The sequence below is a fragment of the Zerene cesonia genome, chromosome 22 (assembly GCF_012273895.1).
Source record: "Zerene cesonia ecotype Mississippi chromosome 22, Zerene_cesonia_1.1, whole genome shotgun sequence".
Taxonomy (NCBI): domain Eukaryota; kingdom Metazoa; phylum Arthropoda; class Insecta; order Lepidoptera; family Pieridae; genus Zerene; species Zerene cesonia.
Window position 1 is genome coordinate 1631168 of NC_052123.1, and position 21713 is coordinate 1652880.

At 31.7% G+C, this 21713-nt stretch overlaps 3 protein-coding genes across 4 annotated transcripts; 1 reads left to right on the forward strand and 2 right to left on the reverse strand.

The window, feature by feature from the left end:
• Positions 1 to 176: 176 nt before the first annotated feature.
• Positions 177 to 8911, reverse strand: LOC119836022 (thioredoxin-2). Of its 2 annotated transcripts, none has more exons than XM_038361187.1 (3): positions 8769 to 8911; positions 2280 to 2455; positions 177 to 642 (listed from the first exon to the last, which is right to left on the reverse strand). In XM_038361187.1, exons 2-3 carry the CDS (start codon positions 2448 to 2450, stop codon positions 493 to 495), a joined length of 321 nt encoding a protein of 106 aa, XP_038217115.1. In that variant the 5' UTR covers positions 2451 to 2455; positions 8769 to 8911; the 3' UTR covers positions 177 to 492. The 2 variants fall into 2 exon arrangements, with proteins under 2 accessions (XP_038217115.1, XP_038217116.1); XM_038361188.1 differs by lacking the exon at positions 8769 to 8911 and adding an exon at positions 4642 to 4784.
• A 558-nt stretch (positions 8912 to 9469) lies between these two features.
• LOC119836031 (prostamide/prostaglandin F synthase-like) lies at positions 9470 to 17471 on the forward strand. The gene is made up of 7 exons (XM_038361199.1): positions 9470 to 9682; positions 11188 to 11283; positions 11872 to 11980; positions 13234 to 13362; positions 15719 to 15852; positions 16907 to 16978; positions 17298 to 17471. Exons 1-7 carry the CDS (start codon positions 9623 to 9625, stop codon positions 17313 to 17315), a joined length of 618 nt encoding a protein of 205 aa, XP_038217127.1. The 5' UTR covers positions 9470 to 9622; the 3' UTR covers positions 17316 to 17471.
• A 2482-nt stretch (positions 17472 to 19953) lies between these two features.
• Positions 19954 to 20874, reverse strand: LOC119835945 (ommochrome-binding protein-like). Its single transcript, XM_038361079.1, has one exon. The coding sequence runs from the start codon at positions 20836 to 20838 to the stop codon at positions 19954 to 19956; it is 885 nt and encodes a 294-aa protein (XP_038217007.1). The 5' UTR covers positions 20839 to 20874.
• Positions 20875 to 21713: the final 839 nt, after the last annotated feature.

Here is a 21713-nt window from a genome sequence, read left to right on the forward strand (position 1 = left end):
ATTTTGTAAATACCTGATTACAGGAGGTGCATATAAAATTGTAAATACAAGTAAAATAAAACAAATTCAGCAATAATTCATGAGTTACCTCTAAACCTACTCGAAATATCTGGATCACATGTAATCTATGTGATCACAAAAACATATGTATTTTGGATAAATAATGAAACAGCAGATACATTTTAATGTTTATTGAAGTAACAATAGTATGTAACATAATGCAATGAAAAATAATACGATTAAAGCATGCCCGTACGCTTCCCTAAAACTTAAATTGTGCAATATTCATTAAGACACTTCGTGGTTAAAGTCCAGCTTTCCAAAAATAAATCTGCATTGTGTTTATAAATGCTTTATAATACAAAATATACAACTGATACGATACAATAATTTAATACAATTTAAATGCTTTCGAATTTACCAACACTGGTTTTAAAAATATATATATTAACTAAACACATCCTCCGGTCGGCGTACTGCGTAATATATAATTTACTTAAGTTTAAGGATGGTGTTTTTCAGTTTGTCCGCGTTGGCGCCAGAAAACTCCTCGAGTTTCTTAGAGCTCTTCACAAACACGAAGGTGGGCATTGAGTTGATGTTATACTCTGTGGCGATGTCCTCGCATTCGTCCACGTCCACCTGGAAAACGGATAAATGTAATTATTTAAATATTCACTTTTCTTTTTGACGGATTGTTTGGAAGATATCTCTTGTATCGATAAGATCGCGTGTGTAGTTTGTACATTGAATTATGGCTTGATTGTCATTTTAAGAAAAATATATTTTCAGAATCTCCGAAAATCCTGACTTGCAGAGACCAGACTTAAGTTTTAAAGGATTGTTTTAATATTTAAGTTTTCTTACATATATTAAAAACACTAGAAAGACTAGACAGAAATCTACAATTACAATAAAACTATAGAAGTGTCAATACAAAACAATAAAATGTCCGCTCATCTGTCGTCCGGCTTTCACGAACAAACTACTGCAGATTTTGATGAAACTGTTGAATTCAACTAGAATCTACGCAAGCGTGAACAAAGTCAGGGGCACAGCTAACCTATTCTGTCAAATAGGTTTGGACAAAAGTAAAATTACTGATATTATAATAATGAATCTATAGTGTATACCAAACAGCCTCAAACTTGTCTACGAAGAATAACAATAGACTGTGTATAAACAATGGATTTTGGAGTTTGGGAATAAGGAAAGGTCAAGTGGCGGTCATTGGAAAATTACAAATCGATAATTAAGGAATCGATAAGAAAGAAGTATGAAACATTTGTAATAATTAATGTAGAAGAAGGATAGGAAATTGGAGAAAGATAATGTTTTTATCCACCTACACTATGCATACAATATACACATTTAAAAACATAACAAAAAAAAACAAATCGCCTTCAAATTGTCAGTACTGGAGTAAATTAAAATAGGCCCCATAGACATGACAGTCAGACATAAAGAATCATAATTGGTTCACTAAGTAAGAAACATGGTCGAATTGATTACCCCCTTTTTAAGCTCGGTTTCCTACAAAAAAAGGTTCTCGATGTCTGAGAAGGCACCATTCTATCCTTTAGTTCTTTTACCTAGCTAAAGGCAATTGGTACATATTAATAATCTAATCCCATTAACATATATTATGGTAAAATCACTCCTATCACAACGACATAAGGTGTAAACTTCACCGCCATTATTAACATCACAGATCGATACACGAAATGGGTCATACATTAACTGGTGTAATTATTTCACCCACAATACTATTAAGTGTTGCTTTTTGTCGCTGCAGCGAACAAATCAAAGATCATTTATGATGATTGTTGAATCTAAAGCTTGATAGCACGCGATCGCGCTATTTAATGAAGGAGGTTCTAAATTCAAATGTTTTTTTTTTCTTCTGTTTTGTTACTCGATAACTCCGTGGGTTTTCAACCGATTGGCGTGATTATATATGTGTGTGATAGGAAAGTATTGATATTTAGTCTCATTTAAGACTTTTGAGTGGAACCTCCAGTGACCTATTTAGTAGAAACGAATCAATTCTATAAAACGTACAATCATTTAAGTTTTGCGGTGTAGTAAAATTTTTGCTATGAAATTTATTTTTATTTGAAATTCAGGATTTCCGATGTCTCTGTATTCGTGTTTATTAAAATGATACCAAGAGACGAAATTATATTTTTTTTCTCTATTTTCTGACTTGAAATGAGTTTAAAGTATACATATATACTTGTTAACACACAATTCACAATTATTGACCACATCAAACGAACCTTAAGTACGACGATGGAGTCGGCCATCTCGTTGGCCAGCTCATCCAGTTTCGGCCCGATGACCTTGCAGGGTCCGCACCAGGTGGCCATGAAGTCGATGACGACCAGCTTGTCTCCGGCCTCACCGAGCCTGGTCTTCAGGTCGTCGGAGTCTTTGATGTGGATGGCCATTGCGACTGTTGGTGAAAAGTAAAACATATAGTTATTGTTTTAGTATACTTAAGGACAAAGGTGGAGAATTCAGCGACTACACAATTGTCTCCGATTGGGAATGTGAGCTTGTGTTTTTTCTTTTAATGTCATAGTCGGCAATGGAGCTGGTGGGTCGCCTGATGGTAAGCGCTACCACCGCCCATGAACATTTGGAGAGGTGAAAGATCAATTGCAGACCTTCGCCTCTACAAATGGATTTCCGACTTTAATTGGGAAGGGATTAGGAAAGGATTGATGAGAGGAATAAAGGAAAGGACTGGGAAAGGTAAGGAAAAGGATATGGGCCTATCCGTTAAAATTTGCTAATACAGCGTAATTAACGAATTTTAACGGATTCCTACAACAATTATGTTTACAATATGAAAGTACAGTTAAAAAAAATTAAAGTGCATTATAATTGCCTTGTTTTTGCGTAGATATTATTTATATACGAAGGAATATTCAAAATTGGGGAAGCATATCTTCTAAACAACCAACATTGTGCCCTGTAAGCGTTGTCAGGTTTTTTGATTACCTTCACAATGTTTTTATAAAATAATGTACATTTCATAACAATGAAATAACCTTCAGAAAGAAATGACACAAAACGACTCCGTTGTTGCGAATATAAATATTATTTATAAGATAAATGACGCAGCTAAATCTAAAAACACACAATTGTTAAAAATCATCTTTTCGCTGCAGACGACAGTTAGTTCGTGATGACGCATACATGCAGATTTGTCTTTTAGACTGTAAATCGAATTCTGAAAAAGCCATTCTTTCTAGATTCGTATCTTAATTTTTATATAATAATAGCTGTTCGCCCCGGCTTCACCCGTGCTGCAAACATACTCAACTGGCAGGTGACACGTACATAACCAACGATGAGAGAATTTTTTAAATCGGTCTAGTAGTTCCTGAGATTACTCTAAAACGTCAACAACTTCACCTTTTTATATATTAATATTATAGACGGAGGGAATTAACTATAACAACTTATAGCTTATTTACTTATCTATTCTTACAAAACATGTCAATACCAAAAGCGACATTTGATTTATTTGCGAATAGTCATACACGCTCCATATTTTCTATCCAAGACTGGCCTTGATTTAGGACAGAACCTTGGGACACCCTTTAGCACTAGGTGCTCTAACAATTAGACCGTAAAGGCCTCCACAGTCAAGGTGACAAATAGCAAGTAATATTGTGCTGACACTTGCCTGTATTTAGTTACGATGTCCTACCTTCGCGTGACCTTGGAAACCGGAATTCTTTCGGGTACAAACTCATGAATTAAATTGACCGTAAAAATTCACACTTTGCTCAATGTCCATGACTTCAATGTACTTGTGGTAACCATGACATTGAGTATGAAGTTATATAAGAAAGTAGGATTTAAAGGAATGCGTAATAAGCGCCCAGCGTTCTATTGGGGTCTGCAATTGCCTTACTTTATGCGGGTATAAGAACCAAAGATATTACGATTGCTAGGTTAATTGTAAATAAATTTAGGTATACAGGAAGTAATTTTCTATCCTTGAAGTAAATTAAATTCGCCAGGCCGTGTATAGCTTAACTGATCTTTTGAATAAAACAAGCAAAACATTTGAAAATGTCAGACGAATAACTTAATCAAAAATACTATTTTCCTATTATAAAACACCTTCGTTACGTTTTTGTCATATAATCCATATTTAAATTGTGATGTTAATTATAATTAATCATGGGATGACTCTACTCTATTTCTATATTTACCAAAATATCAATATTATACTTTAAAACACAACCACAAAATCTCGCTGAAAACATACTGAATCATTTATCATAGGATTATCATTGACCTCAAAGTACTCAGTCCATTGGGTATTTCCCTACAAAGACTAAAAATATATAGTTTTCCTTCCTGCGCTGTATGAAAATGAATGTCATAGCAAATAAGCGATAGGTAATAATTAAGTTTAAACATTTCATTCGGGGTAGAAATATTTCGCAACTTCTATTTACACCTAGTAATTACCCACACTCATTATATATCTTATCACATCATTGCCATTCATTGAACACGTTCTTAAAGCATTTGCACAAAATTACATACACTAGATAATTCGTATTATATTTTGTCGACTATTAACAAAAAAAAAATCGTAAAATCATAAGAACTTACCTAGATAACAATAGGAATATCTCTTAAAAATAAATAATCAGTCTTTTATAACAATTAATAAACTCCACACCGACACAGACACGTCCGATCACTCGAGCGGTAGGAACGCGACTGCAAGACGCTTCACAAGCCAGCTTATGGTACGGCAGGATAAATGTTGATGTGACGTCATCTTTTTAAATGAACATGAACGTTATAAAAGTTATGATGAATGTATGTGTAATGATTAGATTGGTTTGTATCGTAGAATCGACGTGACTCAGCTTAAAACCCATGAAAGATTGTTGTTTTGCGAAACAGGATAACGTGTAAGAAGGGATGTCATTATACTATGGTTGCTTGAATCACAAACTATATTAATCTTAATAAGTAGCGCCTCATCTTGTATGATGTTAATTTTTTTTTAAGATATATTACGATTGTATGGAGAATATTTCGTATTGGAATCTTGTACTACCGGTCAATTTCGTTTTGTTTTATATGGTGCAGTTGGTTATTTTGATGTAATATGTTACCGACATTCTAAAACCAATTGAATTTTTGGTAAAGCATGCAAAATTGAAACTATTCTATTATTTACTGAGTCGATATAATAATGCAAATTTGTATATTTTTTTACTACGAAAAAAAGATAGACCAAAGATGGTAAAAAGGTACATACATTCGATATTAGTAAATGGTATATGTACTAGCCACAGATAATAAAATCCATAGCATAGACACACACATGACACGATGCGGTTAAAACGTATGCATACAAAGAAAATTATTATTTGATGTTTCAAATATCATTTATTTAACCACAATATGCCTGTCACCATCACAATAATTTCATAAAATCTAAAAAAACAAACTAAAAACTTTATATAATAATGATAATGATTGGTGTCATTTATTATCAATAATATCACATATTTACAATATGATAAAATAATTCCCATACAAAAATAAGTCGCACAATTAATTTGTGGGTTTATTTTTATCTTTTTTTTTTTTGATAACATTCTACTTAATGGTTAAATATTACATGTATATTATATGATTTTGATAAATGTGATGATATTGAATAGGCCTAGTGTAAGTGGGTTAGTAAAATGGAATTTTGAGTGTCCTATTTGATTGTCATTGATATAAAAAAAAAATTTAACAGTAAGCCGCCTATATAATGTCACAAGACAGTAATTAAATCAAATAAAAATAACATCAAAATCGGTTCATCATGTCGAATTTTTTCGAAGAATCAAAAACAAAAAAGAACCATCAAATTGAGAACCTCCTGCTGTTTCGAAATTGGTTGAAAATGATTCAGAAATCACAGTATTAAACATTGCTATGAAGATAAATTATTTGGAGCCTAACTTTATGTATCATTTAAATAAGTAAATTTTCCAAAATTAATTAAAATTGATGAATATATTTAAGGTCATTCGTGTGATAAGTGGGTTGTCTTTTTTTAAATGTACATAATGCTATGTGTGCAGTTATCTTCACAGCAATTATGTCGATTGAGTTTAAGTGTCTGTTAGTATATGCAGACATTTATTTATAACTTTTTCTTTGGTTGATTGTTTGGAAATTACTTTTAATAAAATTGTAAACCACCTAAATATTGTTAGATCTAAATTAAATTCATAAGCACAGTGGAGCAGCCAAAATGGTTTAAAATTAGTTCTTAAGTGGCAACATTTTGTGGATTGTTGTATACCATTATTTGTTTTGCTATATTTATGGTATTCTCTAAAAAAGACCTTATTTTTTTTTCTTAAGACTCACAATTCTGATGACTTGCATCTTATGATTTATTATGATTGTGTACACTTCTTCTATAAACCTTATTGTTATACATTTTCAACCAATTAAAAAAAGTGGAGATTCTCAGTTCATATATATCTGTTTCTAAATCTATGTTATGATGAACCGAAGGGCTGGCTAGAACTACATTCAAATAGTGTACATTTATTTTTATCATTTTGTTACCTCTTAACATTTTACTCGGTGAACCAATTTTGATTCTTTTTTATTTGAAAGTTGGTGCCTGCCATATGGACCCTTTTAAATTAAGTCTTGTTCTGACATTTGAAGGCAGTTCAGTTTACTGTTAAAAATTATTATTTATACTAAATATTTACACTGTTTGAAATGTAAGTCAATTTATAACTTTGCTTAATCACAAAGTCAATGTTACTGTTTAGGACATACTTCAATAATAACACTTGTTATTTATTATATTATAGCCACACTATCTCCAACCTGGGACAGTAGAACTAGAAATAGCATATTGAAAAGAGCATTAAAACTCCTGTACTTGAAGTTTAATAGCTACATTATCTGTGTATTTATAAATCATTTAAATAAAAAATAAATAATACCTAGATGACACTACATAAAATACTGGTTTATCTCTAAACTATTGCACATTGATACATACACATCTGGAAAAGTTGTCATATCCTAATAATAAATTATTGATCACATTGATAAAAAAAATGTTATTTTTAACTATTTGGCAAACGTTTTGGCACAGGTCTATTTCGTTTTATGCATTTACTAGCTGCGCCCCGCGGTTTCACCCGCGTAATATCGGGATAAAAAGTTGCCTATATGTTATTCCAGTTGTCCAGCTGTCTATGTACCAAATTTCATAGCGATCGGTTCAGTGGTTTTTGCGTGTAAGAGCAACAAACACACTCACACATCCTTACAAACTTTCCCATTTATAATATTAGTAGGATAGAATAGGATATCAAGGTCTTATATATATATTTTTTTATGTTACAGTCGGCAATGGAGCTGGTGGGGCGCCTGATGGTACGCACTACCACCGCCCCTGAAAATTTAGAGAGGCATAAGGTCCATTTCAGACCTTACGCCTCTACAAATGGATTGCCGACTTTTTGAGAAGGGATTAAGAAAGGATTGGCGAGAGGAATAAAGGAAAGGACTGGTAAGGGTAAGGAAAAGGATATGGTTATATTATATTTGAATTTTTCAGTATATCTGGTGACTTTTAAGATAGGTATATAAAATTTGTAGTAAACTGACTCTTGTATAATACTAAGGAATTCTCAATTCATCCAAATTTTTTAATAACTATATGGGTTTCAACTGATTGACTTTGATTCTTTTCCTGTTTATTAGGGCATTGTTTACATTTGGTTTTGTAATTAAAATAATTATATTATATCTAGCTTGTTTTGATTGCCTAGCGAGAAATCCTTCAAAACAACACAAGACTTTCATGTAAATGTTTATTTGTACAGCTATATTGTCAGAGCTGTGATATAAAAATTTCACTAGTGTCTTTATAATGAAACAGTACTGTAGATTGACTTTATTTCTTACAATTTAATGTCTTGATTTTAATTTTTAGGGATATGTAACTCTCACAAGGCCGCTACATACTGTGATACAACAAATAATAAATTATGAGTATTTCCCACATAACATTTTGACGAATGCAGTAAATCTAGAAAAAGCCCAGTGACGAAAATAGATTAGTGACAGTTATCATTAACGCAGTCAAACTTGACTAGAATTAAATTAAACAATTATCAAGACTTATAAAGTGGAATGGATGAATGTGCAATACACATTCAAAATATTATAGACAAAAAAAAAAACGATTTTTGCGAAAATTTCAATTATTATTCATACCAACATGTATGAAATCGTACGAGTTAAATACTATCAGGATTTTTTAAAGATTTGCGTAATTTGACTGTCAAGTTCTCAGCTTAACAATGAAATAGAACAATCAACAAGCTATACCTATTAGGTATCGTAGTCTGAACGTGAGTCATGTAGCAACTACCTACCTACTTATAAATACCTAATAGGAATCCAATTAACAATAGCAGGTAATAGTTTTCCTGCTAAATCTATTTACAGTATTGAATCACAGGTATGTTTTAAATATATATCTAAACTAATTTAATCACATCATTTTTATCAAATTCATAATAAGATAAACTATGTCTTCCAATAAATTGTTAGACGCAGAAACAAGGTCATTTTTTTATCAAGATTATAGGGACCACTTATAAACTGTTTAACATTATTTAGATTTGCATAATGTTTGAAAAAAAGCAAATATATTAATAACTAAAAGAATTCTCAAAAATACTTACCAAAAGTAGAATTTTAATAAGAAATTCGTGAGAACCGGTACAACACGCGGCGACAGAACCAAACGCAAGACAGAAAATGTCAAAAGAAAAACTTTAAACTTCCGAGTTGCACGTCACTTGTGTAATGCCATATAATTTCATTACATAATCTGTACTTGTTCTATTTTTCTATTTCTAATATAAATATTTCAAACATTTACCACATCTTTTGTACATATGTATGTTGTGATATAATTTGAATAAAAAACTACATATTCATTTTAAATTACGTAATTACGTATAGAGGACTAGCCAGACAGAAAATTTTTTGTGTGTTTCTAAAATGGTCAAAAAAAAACAAGACTCATTACCATTTTTAAGGTTTATACCAGCTTTCCATGCGCGGATAATCAAAAAAATTCCCATGAAATGAGGAAAATGTAGCTTATGCCACTTTAACCTAAAGCCAAATAGAATGCGGGCATTTTGTGGATATTTAAAGTGTGAGGTGAATGCGAATACGAAGTATTCAGCTATTAATCCGATTGGGTTCGTTTATAGCAAAAAGCCTTGTATCTAATAGAAATCTTATTTAAAAATGAATAACATCAAACTCGAAAGTATGGAAGTCAATGTCATTGTCATTGTGCTATAGTGTCTTGACAAAAAGTCAATTTACCATAATTGTCAATTGTCATCTGTTTATCAAATATCAGCTTACGGTGCGCACTTCGCAGTCTTTTATTTTTCATCTTATTGTCCGGTGTGGAATTCCGCTGTTTTGTTCTTGTATCCGAAATTAATTGGGGTTGGAAAGCATTTCCAATTGCTGAAATTCACTATTTACATAAGTGGTATTTTCATTATTATTCACTATGTCTTTGGATTTATCTACGATTGCTAATTTGAAAGTTAAAAGTATACCCGGCGAAGAGGTAAGAAATAAAAACTTTATTTTAAAAAAAGTACCCATCAGATTATACGTAAATAATTATGTTAAAAATCTAAATATATCAGAGTTAATAACGCTGCAAATGAAGAGATATTGGCTGCGAAAAATAAATTTGTCTGACCTAAAACTACTGGAGCTTGAATGTAAGTGTAACCGATAACTAGAAAAAAATCCACAAGGAAACAACGCAATAAATATCCGGTTTTTCATAGTAATTATGTATTGTTAAGAATAGGTTTTATTAGACTTGTCTAGGTAGTATAGTGTTTCTATAAGTAATTAGTTGTAAAAACTTTTAAATTACGAAATTAACTTTAGCGACAAATGCAAAGTTTGATGTATACTATATATCAAATAACATTAAACAAGATAACAGTTTAAACATTCTTCTAAACTATGTATTTTATATTGAAGTTATGTATTAATATATTTTTTCCAAGTACTTAATTTTAAAAACCTAGATTAACTATATTTTTTTATGGGCATAAATAAATATATTGTGAGTTTACTCTTATAAAAATATACTGTATTCTCTCTTTTCCATTGCCTTATTTCTTATGTTCTGACCAAATATTAGAACTAGATATATTAAAAAAAAAAACCATTTAATAAAGAATGTAACTTATACAGCTAAAACACAACATAATAACAGCAATAGTGGCAAAAAGGACTCTGTCAATAAAGCAGCAACCATTTCAGAGAAGACCTCATGACTTTTCAGACGCAATGATTCAGCTATAAATATAATAATAATCTTTAACCACTACCCATTTGTTGTATTTCGTATGTAAAAGTAAAACAATTATTGATTATATAAAAAAAGGATTACTGCCTCATACCATAGATAAATCATATCATTTGTTATCTTATCAACCTAATCAATATTGTGAAGAGCATAATATTGGTATAAATTTTTCTTGTAGCAACTATTTATAAAAAAACAGTATTAAGACATTACTGCATATGTTTACTTTAATTAAAATTACTTTATTCAAAATAATAATACACTAATTGCATATTATTCTAAAAAAAATATGAGATTCAATCAAAAAATAATTTCTTTGTATACTAATATATAATATATATACTACAATTAATAAAAAATTATATTGAAAATTAAAAAAAACCCAACACAAGACGTTAATTACCCTTTAAAAAACTAAAAATAATGAAAGAAACTTAATCTTAAAGTTCCTAAGAATGTATTAATAATTCTAAAAAAATATGGCATGTTGGGAGACCGCTCCTTAACTAACAATTTAAATACAAATTGGGGTCATTGGACAAATGTTTTTCCCTGCGATAAAAAGTAGCCCATGTCACTCTAGCCCGCAGACTATCTACAGACACAAAAAAAATATCATAAAACCACTCTAATGCACTGTAAAAGAGAGAAATACGTACACTCGATTTTTAAGAATTTATAATTATTTTAACATTTTGTTCCAAAGCAATTATATTAAAAGTCCTCCCTTTTTTTGGTTATAGACAGTAGAGTTGCAGAAGTTTTGGCAGGATCAGAATGTGGCGATCATATTCTTCCGCCGGTGGGGCTGTATGTTTTGCAGATTGTGGGCTAAAGAAGTAAGATATTTTATTTTGTTATCCTCACACTCCTATATAGTCATTAACTCACTGGCTCCGCCCGGGTAGTCATTTACCGTAATGAAAATTAGAAAACCATTGTCCTACTATTATATTATCCTACTAATATTATAAAGGCGAAAGTTTGTAAGGATGTGTGTGTGTTTGTTGCTCTTTCAAGCAAATACTACTGAACCGATTGCAATAAAATTTGGTACGTAGACAGCTGGACAACTGGAATAACATATAGGCAACTTTTTATCCCGATACTCCTACGGGATACGTACTTACGTGGGTGAAACCGCGGGGCGCAGCTAGTATCTTATGAGTTGGTTCAAACTGTACACTGTGTAAATTTAATTAAAATCGGTTGAACAGTTTAAGAGTGTTACCAATCCGAATGCATTAGCTTTAAAAAAAATGAATCGTTCGGTTCAACCAGTGGAAAATTCACTGATAACGAACTCAAAATAAAAAAAAAAAATTGAATCGAATCGAGAACCGCTTTCTTTATTTGAAGTCGGTTAAAAATTGAGCGTCGAAACGCCCAGAATATTACTGTAGAAACATTTAACGGCTACTCCTCAGTTGGGGGATATTGCAACGGTGTTGAAGAATAACAACGTGCGATTGGTCGGCGTGGGTGTGGAAGAAACCGGCTCGAAGGACTTTATTGACGGGAAATATTTTGATGGCGGTGAGTACACGGCTAGAATCTTCTAGAACTTCTGTCCTGTCCATATCTGGGCTAAAATATGATTCTGAATAGTTGTTCGTTTGTTTGGACGCTTTCTTAGCAACTACTGGGCAGATTTGTATGGAATTTGGTACATATATCGTTTAAGACCGAATAAAGACATTGGATATTTAATTGTTTTTATGAGGAAACCGTGGGCAGAGATGTACACACGTAATAATATTCGTTAGGATGGGTGTATGTTTGTTACTCTTTCACATGAAAACCAATGTATGGCGATTGTGAATTGGACGAATGTTTTGTTTCATTGTAGTGCGTACAGTGTAACGCGATTGGGGGTCGTTAGAGTGAGAGATATAATACAACGAATAGTTCTAGAAATTATTTGCTTTTGATAGTGCGATCATTGTGTTGTCTTTTCCACTGAATTATCTAGAAAAATATGTAAATAATATAAATTGTATGTTTGTTATATAATAACAGCTTTTTATTGAATCAATGTATATTAAATACATTTAAGATATCTTTTTTTTGCAGTCTGTCTGTGTGTGTATCTTTTCTTTTTGTCTGTCAGCCATTTTGTGTTCGCAGGTTTAGGTAACTTGTTACATACGATTGTGTCCGTTTGTCTGTTCATGATTTTATTTAGCTTCACCTGTATTGTATGTAACCGATTCCTTTAGACACGATTTTGACCCACTTCTTATATTATTATCCTGATTAAGATCGCCCGGGTTAAATGATTTCCTTCCGTATCCTACTATCCTTCCTACTAATATTATAAATGCGAAAGTTAGTAAGGATGTGTTTGTTTATAGCTCTTTCACGCAAAGACTACTGAAGCGATTGCAATGAAATTTGTTACGTAGACAGCTGAACAACTGGAATAACATATAGGCAACTTTTTATCTCAATATTCTTACGGGATACGGACTTACACGGGTGAAACCGCGGGGCGCAGCTAGTACTGTATAAGATTAAGTGATTTGAGACAATTTAGTTGATCCTATCATTTAAGTGCTTTATTTTATTAATATACTAGCTTTTGCCCGCGGCTTCGCACGCGTAAATTCGTAGTAGTTTAACAGATGTTATTACACAAATAAACCTTCCTCTTGTATCGCTCTATCTATTAAGAAAAAAACCCGTCAAAATCCGTCGGGTAGTTTTAAAGATTTAAGCATACATAGGTACATAGGGACAGAGAAAGCGACTTTGTTTTATACTATGTAGTGATTTACTATTATTTTCAGAACTATATTACGTGGAGGATCGCTCGACGTATCAGAAGTTGGGTTTCAAGCGATTCAACATTGTTACCATTATGACGTCACTGCTGTGGAAGCAATCGAGGGAGGCAATAGCCAAAGGGAACCGTATGGGTGCGTTGAATTTTAACTGACTTTGCGGGAAGGAGGGTTATGTGTATTCGAATGTGCAATTTACTAGCGCTTCTATATAGAGATATCCAGATAAAAAGTAGTTATCATATCAGTTGTTTTTTGCCTGTAAGGTTACAGCAGTATACATACTAAAGCCTAAGTATACATAGTAGCAAAATAAACCCTAACTACATACTAAGAGGAGCAATCACTAATATACAAAAAATCTAATACGTTTGTTTGTCCTTCACGACGAAAATTATTAAGTTTTTGTATAACTGTATACATATAGTTTAATAGCCGGGGATAAACTTTGGCGCTTTTATTAAATTATCATGCAGGTGAAGCCGCGGCTAGAAGTTATGGTCATAGAAAGAAAATATGTAATTTTTCTATTTTATTTTATAAAGACAGTTAATAACAAAATTGCTACACAAATTTAATATTCCTACACGTTCTTTGCAAGGGAAATTGCTTTTTCCATTCGTAATAACTCATACCAGAATAGCCTATCATTACGGACAAAGAAAAAATAATAGGCCATTATAATAATGCTTGTCAATAACTCTGTAAACATATGATAACCTTTGATTGCTTTTTTTATAATTCAACGACCCGCGGTATCGACTATATACCGATATCTTGAAATGCCTTCTCAATAACATGGGCGTAGTCTGGGCAGTGATTAGTTAAAGCAGGGAAAAATTAAAAAAAAACAAAAACAAAAGAAAGAAATACATATAGAAGAAAATAGAACAACCTCCTTTTTGTTTTTGACAGTCGGATAAGAATTTGCTTGTGTTATTTAGAAAGAACCATTTATTTTACACACACAAATAGTAACATAACACAAAGAAAAATAGAAAAAGAAAAATAATAAGGAAATATAAAAATTACGTGTTGCGTGCGGCAAAAAAGGACTCAGTATTGACTTTCAGGTGACACCCTTCGACTTTTTTTTTAATGTCATAGTCGGCAATGGAGCTAGAGGGTCGCCTGATGGTAAGCGCTACCAGCGCCCATGAGCATTTGAATAGGCGTAAGGTCAATTGCAGACCTTACCCTTCTACAAATGGATTGCCGACTTGCAGGTAGATTTTATAACGCAGGCATCTGCTAAGAAAGGATATTGATAAATTCTACCTCCATGGGATAAAATGGGGGATGAATGTTTCCATGAAAATTTATTAATACCGCCCGGGCGAAGCTGTGAGAAACAGCTAGTCTAATAATATAATTGACTGAATTTGACTGTTTTTGTATGTGGTAGTCGAGCACGCTTCGGCACGAATTGGGCCAGCTCGCACCGGGGAAGTACCAAACTCCCACAGAAGACAGGCGTGAAATAGCATTTTGCTATGTTTCGTTCGGTGAGTGCGAGAGCCGGAAGCCCATATCCTTTTCCTTACCCTTCCCAGTCCTTTCATTTATTCCTCTCGCCAATCCTTTCTTAATCCCTTCCCAATTTAAAGACGGCAATCCATTTGTAAAGACGTAAGGTCTGCAATGGACCTTATGCCTCTCCAAATGTTCATGGTCGGTGGTAGCGCTTACCATCAGGCGTCCCACCAGCTCTATTGGAAATAAAAAAAAAAACAATATAAGGGTATTATTATCACAATTTGGATTGACTTTAATTGTGAGTGGTAGTGTAGTGTATAGTTTATTTTTTATAACAATAACGACCCCTAATATATTTCGAATAGTTAAAATTTAAGTAAATCTGTGTGACACTGAAAGTGTTTCATTCAACCGGCATGCTGTGATTATACATAAAAGACACAAAGTTCTAAATATAATTCAGTACTTTGAATTAAAGATTGTTTTGCATATTTATAAAAAAGGAACATTAAAAATATACATAAATATCTAAATTAATAAAAAAACAGGTCTGGAAAACGATTTAATTGGTGACGGTTTACAAAATGGCGGCGTTCTATTATTGAAAAAGGGCGGGAAACTCATCCTTTATTACGCGCAGTTCGCGCCAAGCGACCGTTTGAATAATTTGGATATATGCAAGGTTTATTATATATTTTTGTATGTGTTCTTGTATTATGTTGGTAACATTGGTTTATTACTACAGTACTTAAAACGGTTTCGATTTAAAACAATGCATTTTTACGTTATATCGCCTAAATTAGCACGTTGGAAACATAATGACATAACCGAGAATACTGTATTTACGAAATTCAACCTTATTGTAAATCATTACGGTACTAATTAGCACTGACAGATTATAGAAAAAATATATGAAACATTATAACACATTGGATAGAGAAGGCCAACTTAAGACGCGTTTTTGCGATTCTTATCAATTTTTAACTGTAGCAGTAAATCAATGGTTCGTAATTAGGTCTAGGTGGGGATATGAAAGGTGATTGGGTGCAAACTGGAGGCGCTCTATTGGTCGAAAAAGGCGGGAAAGTTGTCAGCCATTTTAAACAAACGGGCCCTAGTGATCATCTGTCGAATGAAGAGATCCTGAAGGTAGGTGTAGATGTTTCTATATGGTTTTATATAAGGTAGTTTTAAGGAATTGATATCAAATTTAACAAATGTTCAGATATATGAGATATTCCTATACTTTAAAATATGGCGATTTATAAAATATGCCTTTTTATAGTTTCTTATCCAAAGGGAAAAACGTGAACCTATTACAACGACTTTGCTTTTCGTCTGTTTGTCTGTCTATTCGCTCGCGAGCCACGATGGTTATACTGTCCAAACTTTAAAAAGAATGCATTTCTGTTGCCGTTAACCAATAATAAAAAAACCGAGGTCGAGCAACATGCAACAGCAACACGGTTATTAGGTTATTAATTAGATGGGGTAACCATTTTTCCCCTTGCTCCTTAGCATGTTTGTACGTAATCGTCAGTTTAATTTTTGTTATGCGAGTTACATATTTAATCACGGGCCTGCTAGTATCGATCACTTTGCGACTTTGCAACACTATATTACCTACGTCATACTTATTCATTATATATTTATTTAACACTTTATTGTGCTGGTATACAAATAAACCTTAAAAATAAAAGACCAGCACACAAGGCGACCTTATCACTAAATATATTATATTACATATTCTCATATTGGCCAGCGGGTTGATGTGAAAACTAAGAAACTAGCTGAACTAACTTCGCAACGTTGGAGAATATTTCTTGACACATTTTCCTTCATGATAATTTAATCTTTATACCTTGCCTGGACTATGATTAATCCATCAAAAGCAACATCATCGAAATCAATCCAGCCAAAAATTCTCCAGTTTAAGCGAGAAAACGAATAAGCATTGGATTTTTATATACTGATCACTACATAGTATAAAACAAAGCCGCTTTCCGCCGTCTGTGTGTTTGTCAGTATGCTTAGGTCTTTAAAATTTTGCAATCAATCAATTTTGATGGAGTTTTTTTATAGTTAGAGTGATTCAAGAGGAAGGTTTATAGATATAATGACATCCATTTAACTCCTCCTAATTAATACATGCGAAGCCGCGGGCAAAAGCTAGTAGATTAATAGAGATACTCCATCATTTCAGAGTTTCGGCCTGGAGCACGAGTACAACGCTGAGACGATGGCGAACAAGAAGCGTGACGATATCGAGTGTTCCGTACGTAGTAACATCATTGACGCTAACACTATTCAAACTCAAACTCAAACTCAATCTCAAAGTCAATCTCAAACTCAAACTCAAAGCCAATCTCAAACACATACTCAAACTCAAACTCAAAGCCAAGCTCAAACTCATACATAAACTCAAAGCCAAGCTCAAACTCAAACTCAAATTCAACGTAAAACTCAAACATAAACTCAAAAATTTATTTGAACACTTCATGTAGAAGCAATTTTTAATCGTGTAATAATCATCTCGATAGTTTTTTATTCGTTCGTATGAGGTTTGTTAATTTAATGTCGATTTCTTTCCTCAGGCTGAAGCGAAACCCTAAACTGTTGTTGCCAGCATCATCTATATTATATTTAGTGGTAGTCTTAAACACACTTAAAAAAGTTTCCATATTTGTTACGTTTAAAAAAGGTAATTAAATTGATTATTTAATGATTTTGTTTTTGTCGAAATTAAATCGGTATTAAAATTAAGGCGAAGAATGATAAAAAGACTTGAATAAATATATTATAAAACATGTGTTGTGTGCCTCTTATTAAATGTAACAAGTATGATTTATCTATATTTGAGTTGGAAGTTGTATTGTGGTATTTGTAGTCTTTTTGTTATTATAGTTTCGCACAAATTAATCGGAAAATAAATTTATGTTTCATTACATTAGTTTTATGGATTATAGCACACGGGACCACTTGTATGTAGAATTAGTTTTATCGTTGAAACAAATGTTATATAATATTTATTATTAATCCAATATATTATGCAGATCATTTATATAATATGTATAAACAATCTTGGAAATATAATTAATATTTTTGTCGCGGTAAAATTTTATTTAACAGAAATAAGGTAAGAAGAATGGTGTTCTAAAATTGTATAAAACAGTAAAAATGACAATATTGTATTTAATTTTAATAAAGTATTAGGAATATATGTATATTCGAAGAAATATATTATATATAAGAAATAATTTGTTGGAAGACTGCGAATATTCATTGTTGTAAAAATTATGGCAGACATTTTTCAGATATCTAAGGTGCAGGTGCTTATTTGTTATAATTATATTTCATCTATTAATGTATTTAGCTTTATACACAAAGGTTTTTATAATTGAAATTGTTTCTTTAAAAGAGGTTAAAACACATAAATTACTGTAATATAGCATCGAATTTAATAAATTATATAATAGTTGGTTGTAATATACATTATTCAACAACTGTCATCCAACATTACATATTTTATATAATGAAAGAATAATTATTTAAATCTAAAATTTAATATCAAATATTGTAAACGTTTCATTCTTCAGACAGAAGCGAAATCCTAAACCATGGATACAATCTCTGACGGAATGTCCTTTGGCGCCAATTCATTCAATATGGACGGAGAGAAGGTGCAAAAACACTAAGGTATAATGGTCTGAATGTTATGCCAAATGTACATGCGGCCTTAACGATTTTTTATCTGTCATACTTTTGGCGCGCTTTAGAAGTTTGTTGATGGTTTATTATAAAAAAGACTTTTATGATGATTGTCTTATTTTGTTTTATTATTTTTTTATAGTAAATGTATTTGTATTCATTTTGTATTTGAACAAAAAATGGCAGAAAATTCTTATTTTCTATTTTGTTTGTTTATATTGTGGTATTCCTTTATTGAAACAGCTCGCTTTATGTGCCATTTTTGATCCCATATAACATATTTGATTGATTGGAAATCGTTTAAAAATTGGGTAAATAAATAAGATATCCCTATAAATACTTATAGACATTCTTTATTAATTTGTACTGCTCAGTTATGTCGTACATAATATGACCAATGATTCGAGCAATTTCAGATAAAAAAATAATTCTTAAAGTATGATTTGATTTATTTTATGTATAAAAGTGCTCAATTTGTTTTTTTTAATAATGATGTTATGAATGCTGATTTTTTCATACAAATATTTCGGTTTTATTTTTTTTTAATTGGTACATATTCTCTGGACTCTGGACTACATATTATTGATTTTGGAAATCACTTCTTATTTACATGTAGAATTTATGCATTTTGCAGTTTTGATTTATGAAATAACTAAATTAAAGCCCTTTTACATGCAATTGAGAGGAATAAAATATTATTTACCAGCTTCATGAGATTTTGCTAATACAGTAACTGATTTTATTTTAACAGATAGATAAGCAGATATGCATTAATAGATGTATTGGCAATAAATGTCCTAAAACTATTTTATTTTTAATCTTGACGAGACTGATTGATGAAGTGATATAGGTTATTGGCGTTTTAGTTAAAAGTGAAATCTAATGGTTTTTATTTATAAGATTTTTATTTCTACTATTGACTGTTGATTTATTCAAAATATAAACTATTGCTTATTAAAAATATATACGTAAATATGCTCAAAGCTTATATATTATAGCGTTGACAAAAAAAAAGAAAATTGTAGAAATTAATAAAAATTGTAAATTTATAATCACGGAAAATATTTAAAAAATTAAATAAATACACACATTTTAAAATGCTCTTTTATTATATTCGTATAAATAACTTATTCCTTTTCTATTATAAATATCGACCGATTCCAGCGATATATTATGGTCGTGGCAGCAGCGAGTAGAAATAACAGTATTTTATAAATATAATAAATAGGTTGTAATTAAAGTTAATAACAAACACAAAATATCTCAAATAATTAATAACCATAATTATTATTATTATAAATTAGCCATCTACTCCGACTTCACCCTTACGTTATGATTCTCCGTTAAAAACCTTCTTTGTGCCTCAAAAAATATATAAAAATAATTTAAGTTTGGTGGAGCCATTCTCGAGTATTACGCTTAACACCTCATTTGGCGATAAATTATTTATATAGATAAATGAGAAAGTATCGTTTATTATTACAATAATTAGTATTCAATAAATGAGCCTTAATTTGGTTTGTCCTTTATATTACAACTTTTTTATTTATCAACATTCATAGTTACAATCTTTTTAAGTTTTCTCCCATAACCTTTTGTGGTAACAGCACATTTATTTGCTGTTGGTGATAGATAATATAATTTCTTATCTGTGCCGTCATAGTATATAATATCGTTATCTCCATCAAATACTACAATAAAAGCAGAACCTCTGCTGAAAGCGCCTAATTCTTTCAAAATTCTTCTATTATGTATATAATTCATTTTATAAACGGCTCTTGTGAATGGTTGCACAAAATATGCGTCGCCATTTTTATCTGTAGATAAATAATATATTTCATCTTCAAACAACTCCGCAGTTTTCCCGCCTTTTGGCAATAGATATATAGAGAAGTTGTGCATAAAGTAAATGTCACCGCGCTTGTCAACAACAAAGTCATCGACCTGGTATTCGGTGCCTGGTATTAATTTAGATTTCTTATCTTCAAACGTGTAAATTCCCTTCTTACGAAATTCTGAATAGTACAATTTGTCTTCATAGTGAAGATGCCATATTGTTTTGTCTTTTAGACCATAGAGTTCGGTGAAGTTTTTTACTGGATTATATCTGTACAGGCCAAGGACTCCTGTCATATATAAATCCTTTGTGGCTTGGTCGACAGCAAGACCGAAGCTAAAACCACTGTTATGAACATTTTCAAGCCTAACATTATCTAAATCGAAAGCACCAGTATAGTCCTGAGACCGGTTCTGATAGTGGAAGTATAAAATATTCGATGGTCTGTCGATGGCTAATTGACCCGAAAATTTAATTCCTTCTGCGATTATTTCTCGCCTGTAGCATACGGAGTTAAGGCAGGCTTGGCAGGAAGCGCGTCGGGCTGTTGTGCATCCGAGCAGCGTGACTATCAAATAAAAGATTTTCATATTATGTCTGAAAATAAAAGTAATTGTAATAAGAACAGTGAAAAAAGCTACATTTATTTAATGTATGCATGGAATATGGCCTTGTTAGAGTGTAGGTTTACGGGTTGGAACTAAGGGTTTGAAAGCTGCCTCGTATCTTCTATGCTTTGTTTTAGTTTCGGCTGAGATTACAAGATGGCGTTAAAATATATTTTCCTTAATGTTCTTTTTTGTTATAAAGATCTTCAAGAAGTGTTTAGTTAGGTGCGAAAAGTCAAATTTATTATTCATCCATTGGGAATATTGTTTCCACAAAGAATGGACGAGTAACTTGATTATTGTAATTTGATGTGGTCTTGATAGTTGATACTACTAGTGGGAATTAAAAACTGAGCGTTTTCGAATAAGATATTTAACTAGCGGTCCGCCCCGGCTTCGTCCGTGGTACATATATAGCGTATAGCCTTCCTCAATAAATGGGCTATCTAACACTGAAAGGATTTTTCAAGTCGGACCAGTGGTTCTTGTGATTAGTGCGTTCAAATAAATAAACAAACAAACAAACAAGCTCTATAATTTAGAAAATAAAAACTTTAAATTGATTTTAATCGGGATTTATTCATTATATTATTAACCCGATGTTTAACGACCGGGGAGACATGACATGATGGGGGAGGTCTCCCCGTGACCACGCTCTGTAAAGTGTTCGAAACGTCGGGTTAATAATATAATGAATAAATCGCGTTTAAAATCTGTTAAAAAGTTTTTAATTTCTAATAATATGTATAATACACACAATATATATATATGTATAATATTCGCGTAAAATCAAACCCGAGAAAATACTGTACTCTATAATATTAGTATAGACATATAATGATACATTTAGCCCTTTA

Coding starts and splice junctions, on each gene's coding strand:
- LOC119836022 (XM_038361187.1), bottom strand. CDS start 2,450: ATGGCCATCCACATCAAAGACTCCGACGACCTGAAGACCAGGCTCGGT. Junction 643..2,279: donor ACTCCATCGTCGTACTTAAG/GTTCGTTTGATG, acceptor TCCGTTTTCCAG/GTGGACGTGGACGAATGCGA.
- LOC119836031 (XM_038361199.1), top strand. CDS start 9,623: ATGTCTTTGGATTTATCTACGATTGCTAATTTGAAAGTTAAAAGTATA. Junction 11,284..11,871: donor GCAGATTGTGGGCTAAAGAA/GTAAGATATTTT, acceptor GCTACTCCTCAG/TTGGGGGATATTGCAACGGT. Junction 15,853..16,906: donor CGAATGAAGAGATCCTGAAG/GTAGGTGTAGAT, acceptor CCATCATTTCAG/AGTTTCGGCCTGGAGCACGA.
- LOC119835945 (XM_038361079.1), bottom strand. CDS start 20,838: ATGAAAATCTTTTATTTGATAGTCACGCTGCTCGGATGCACAACAGCC.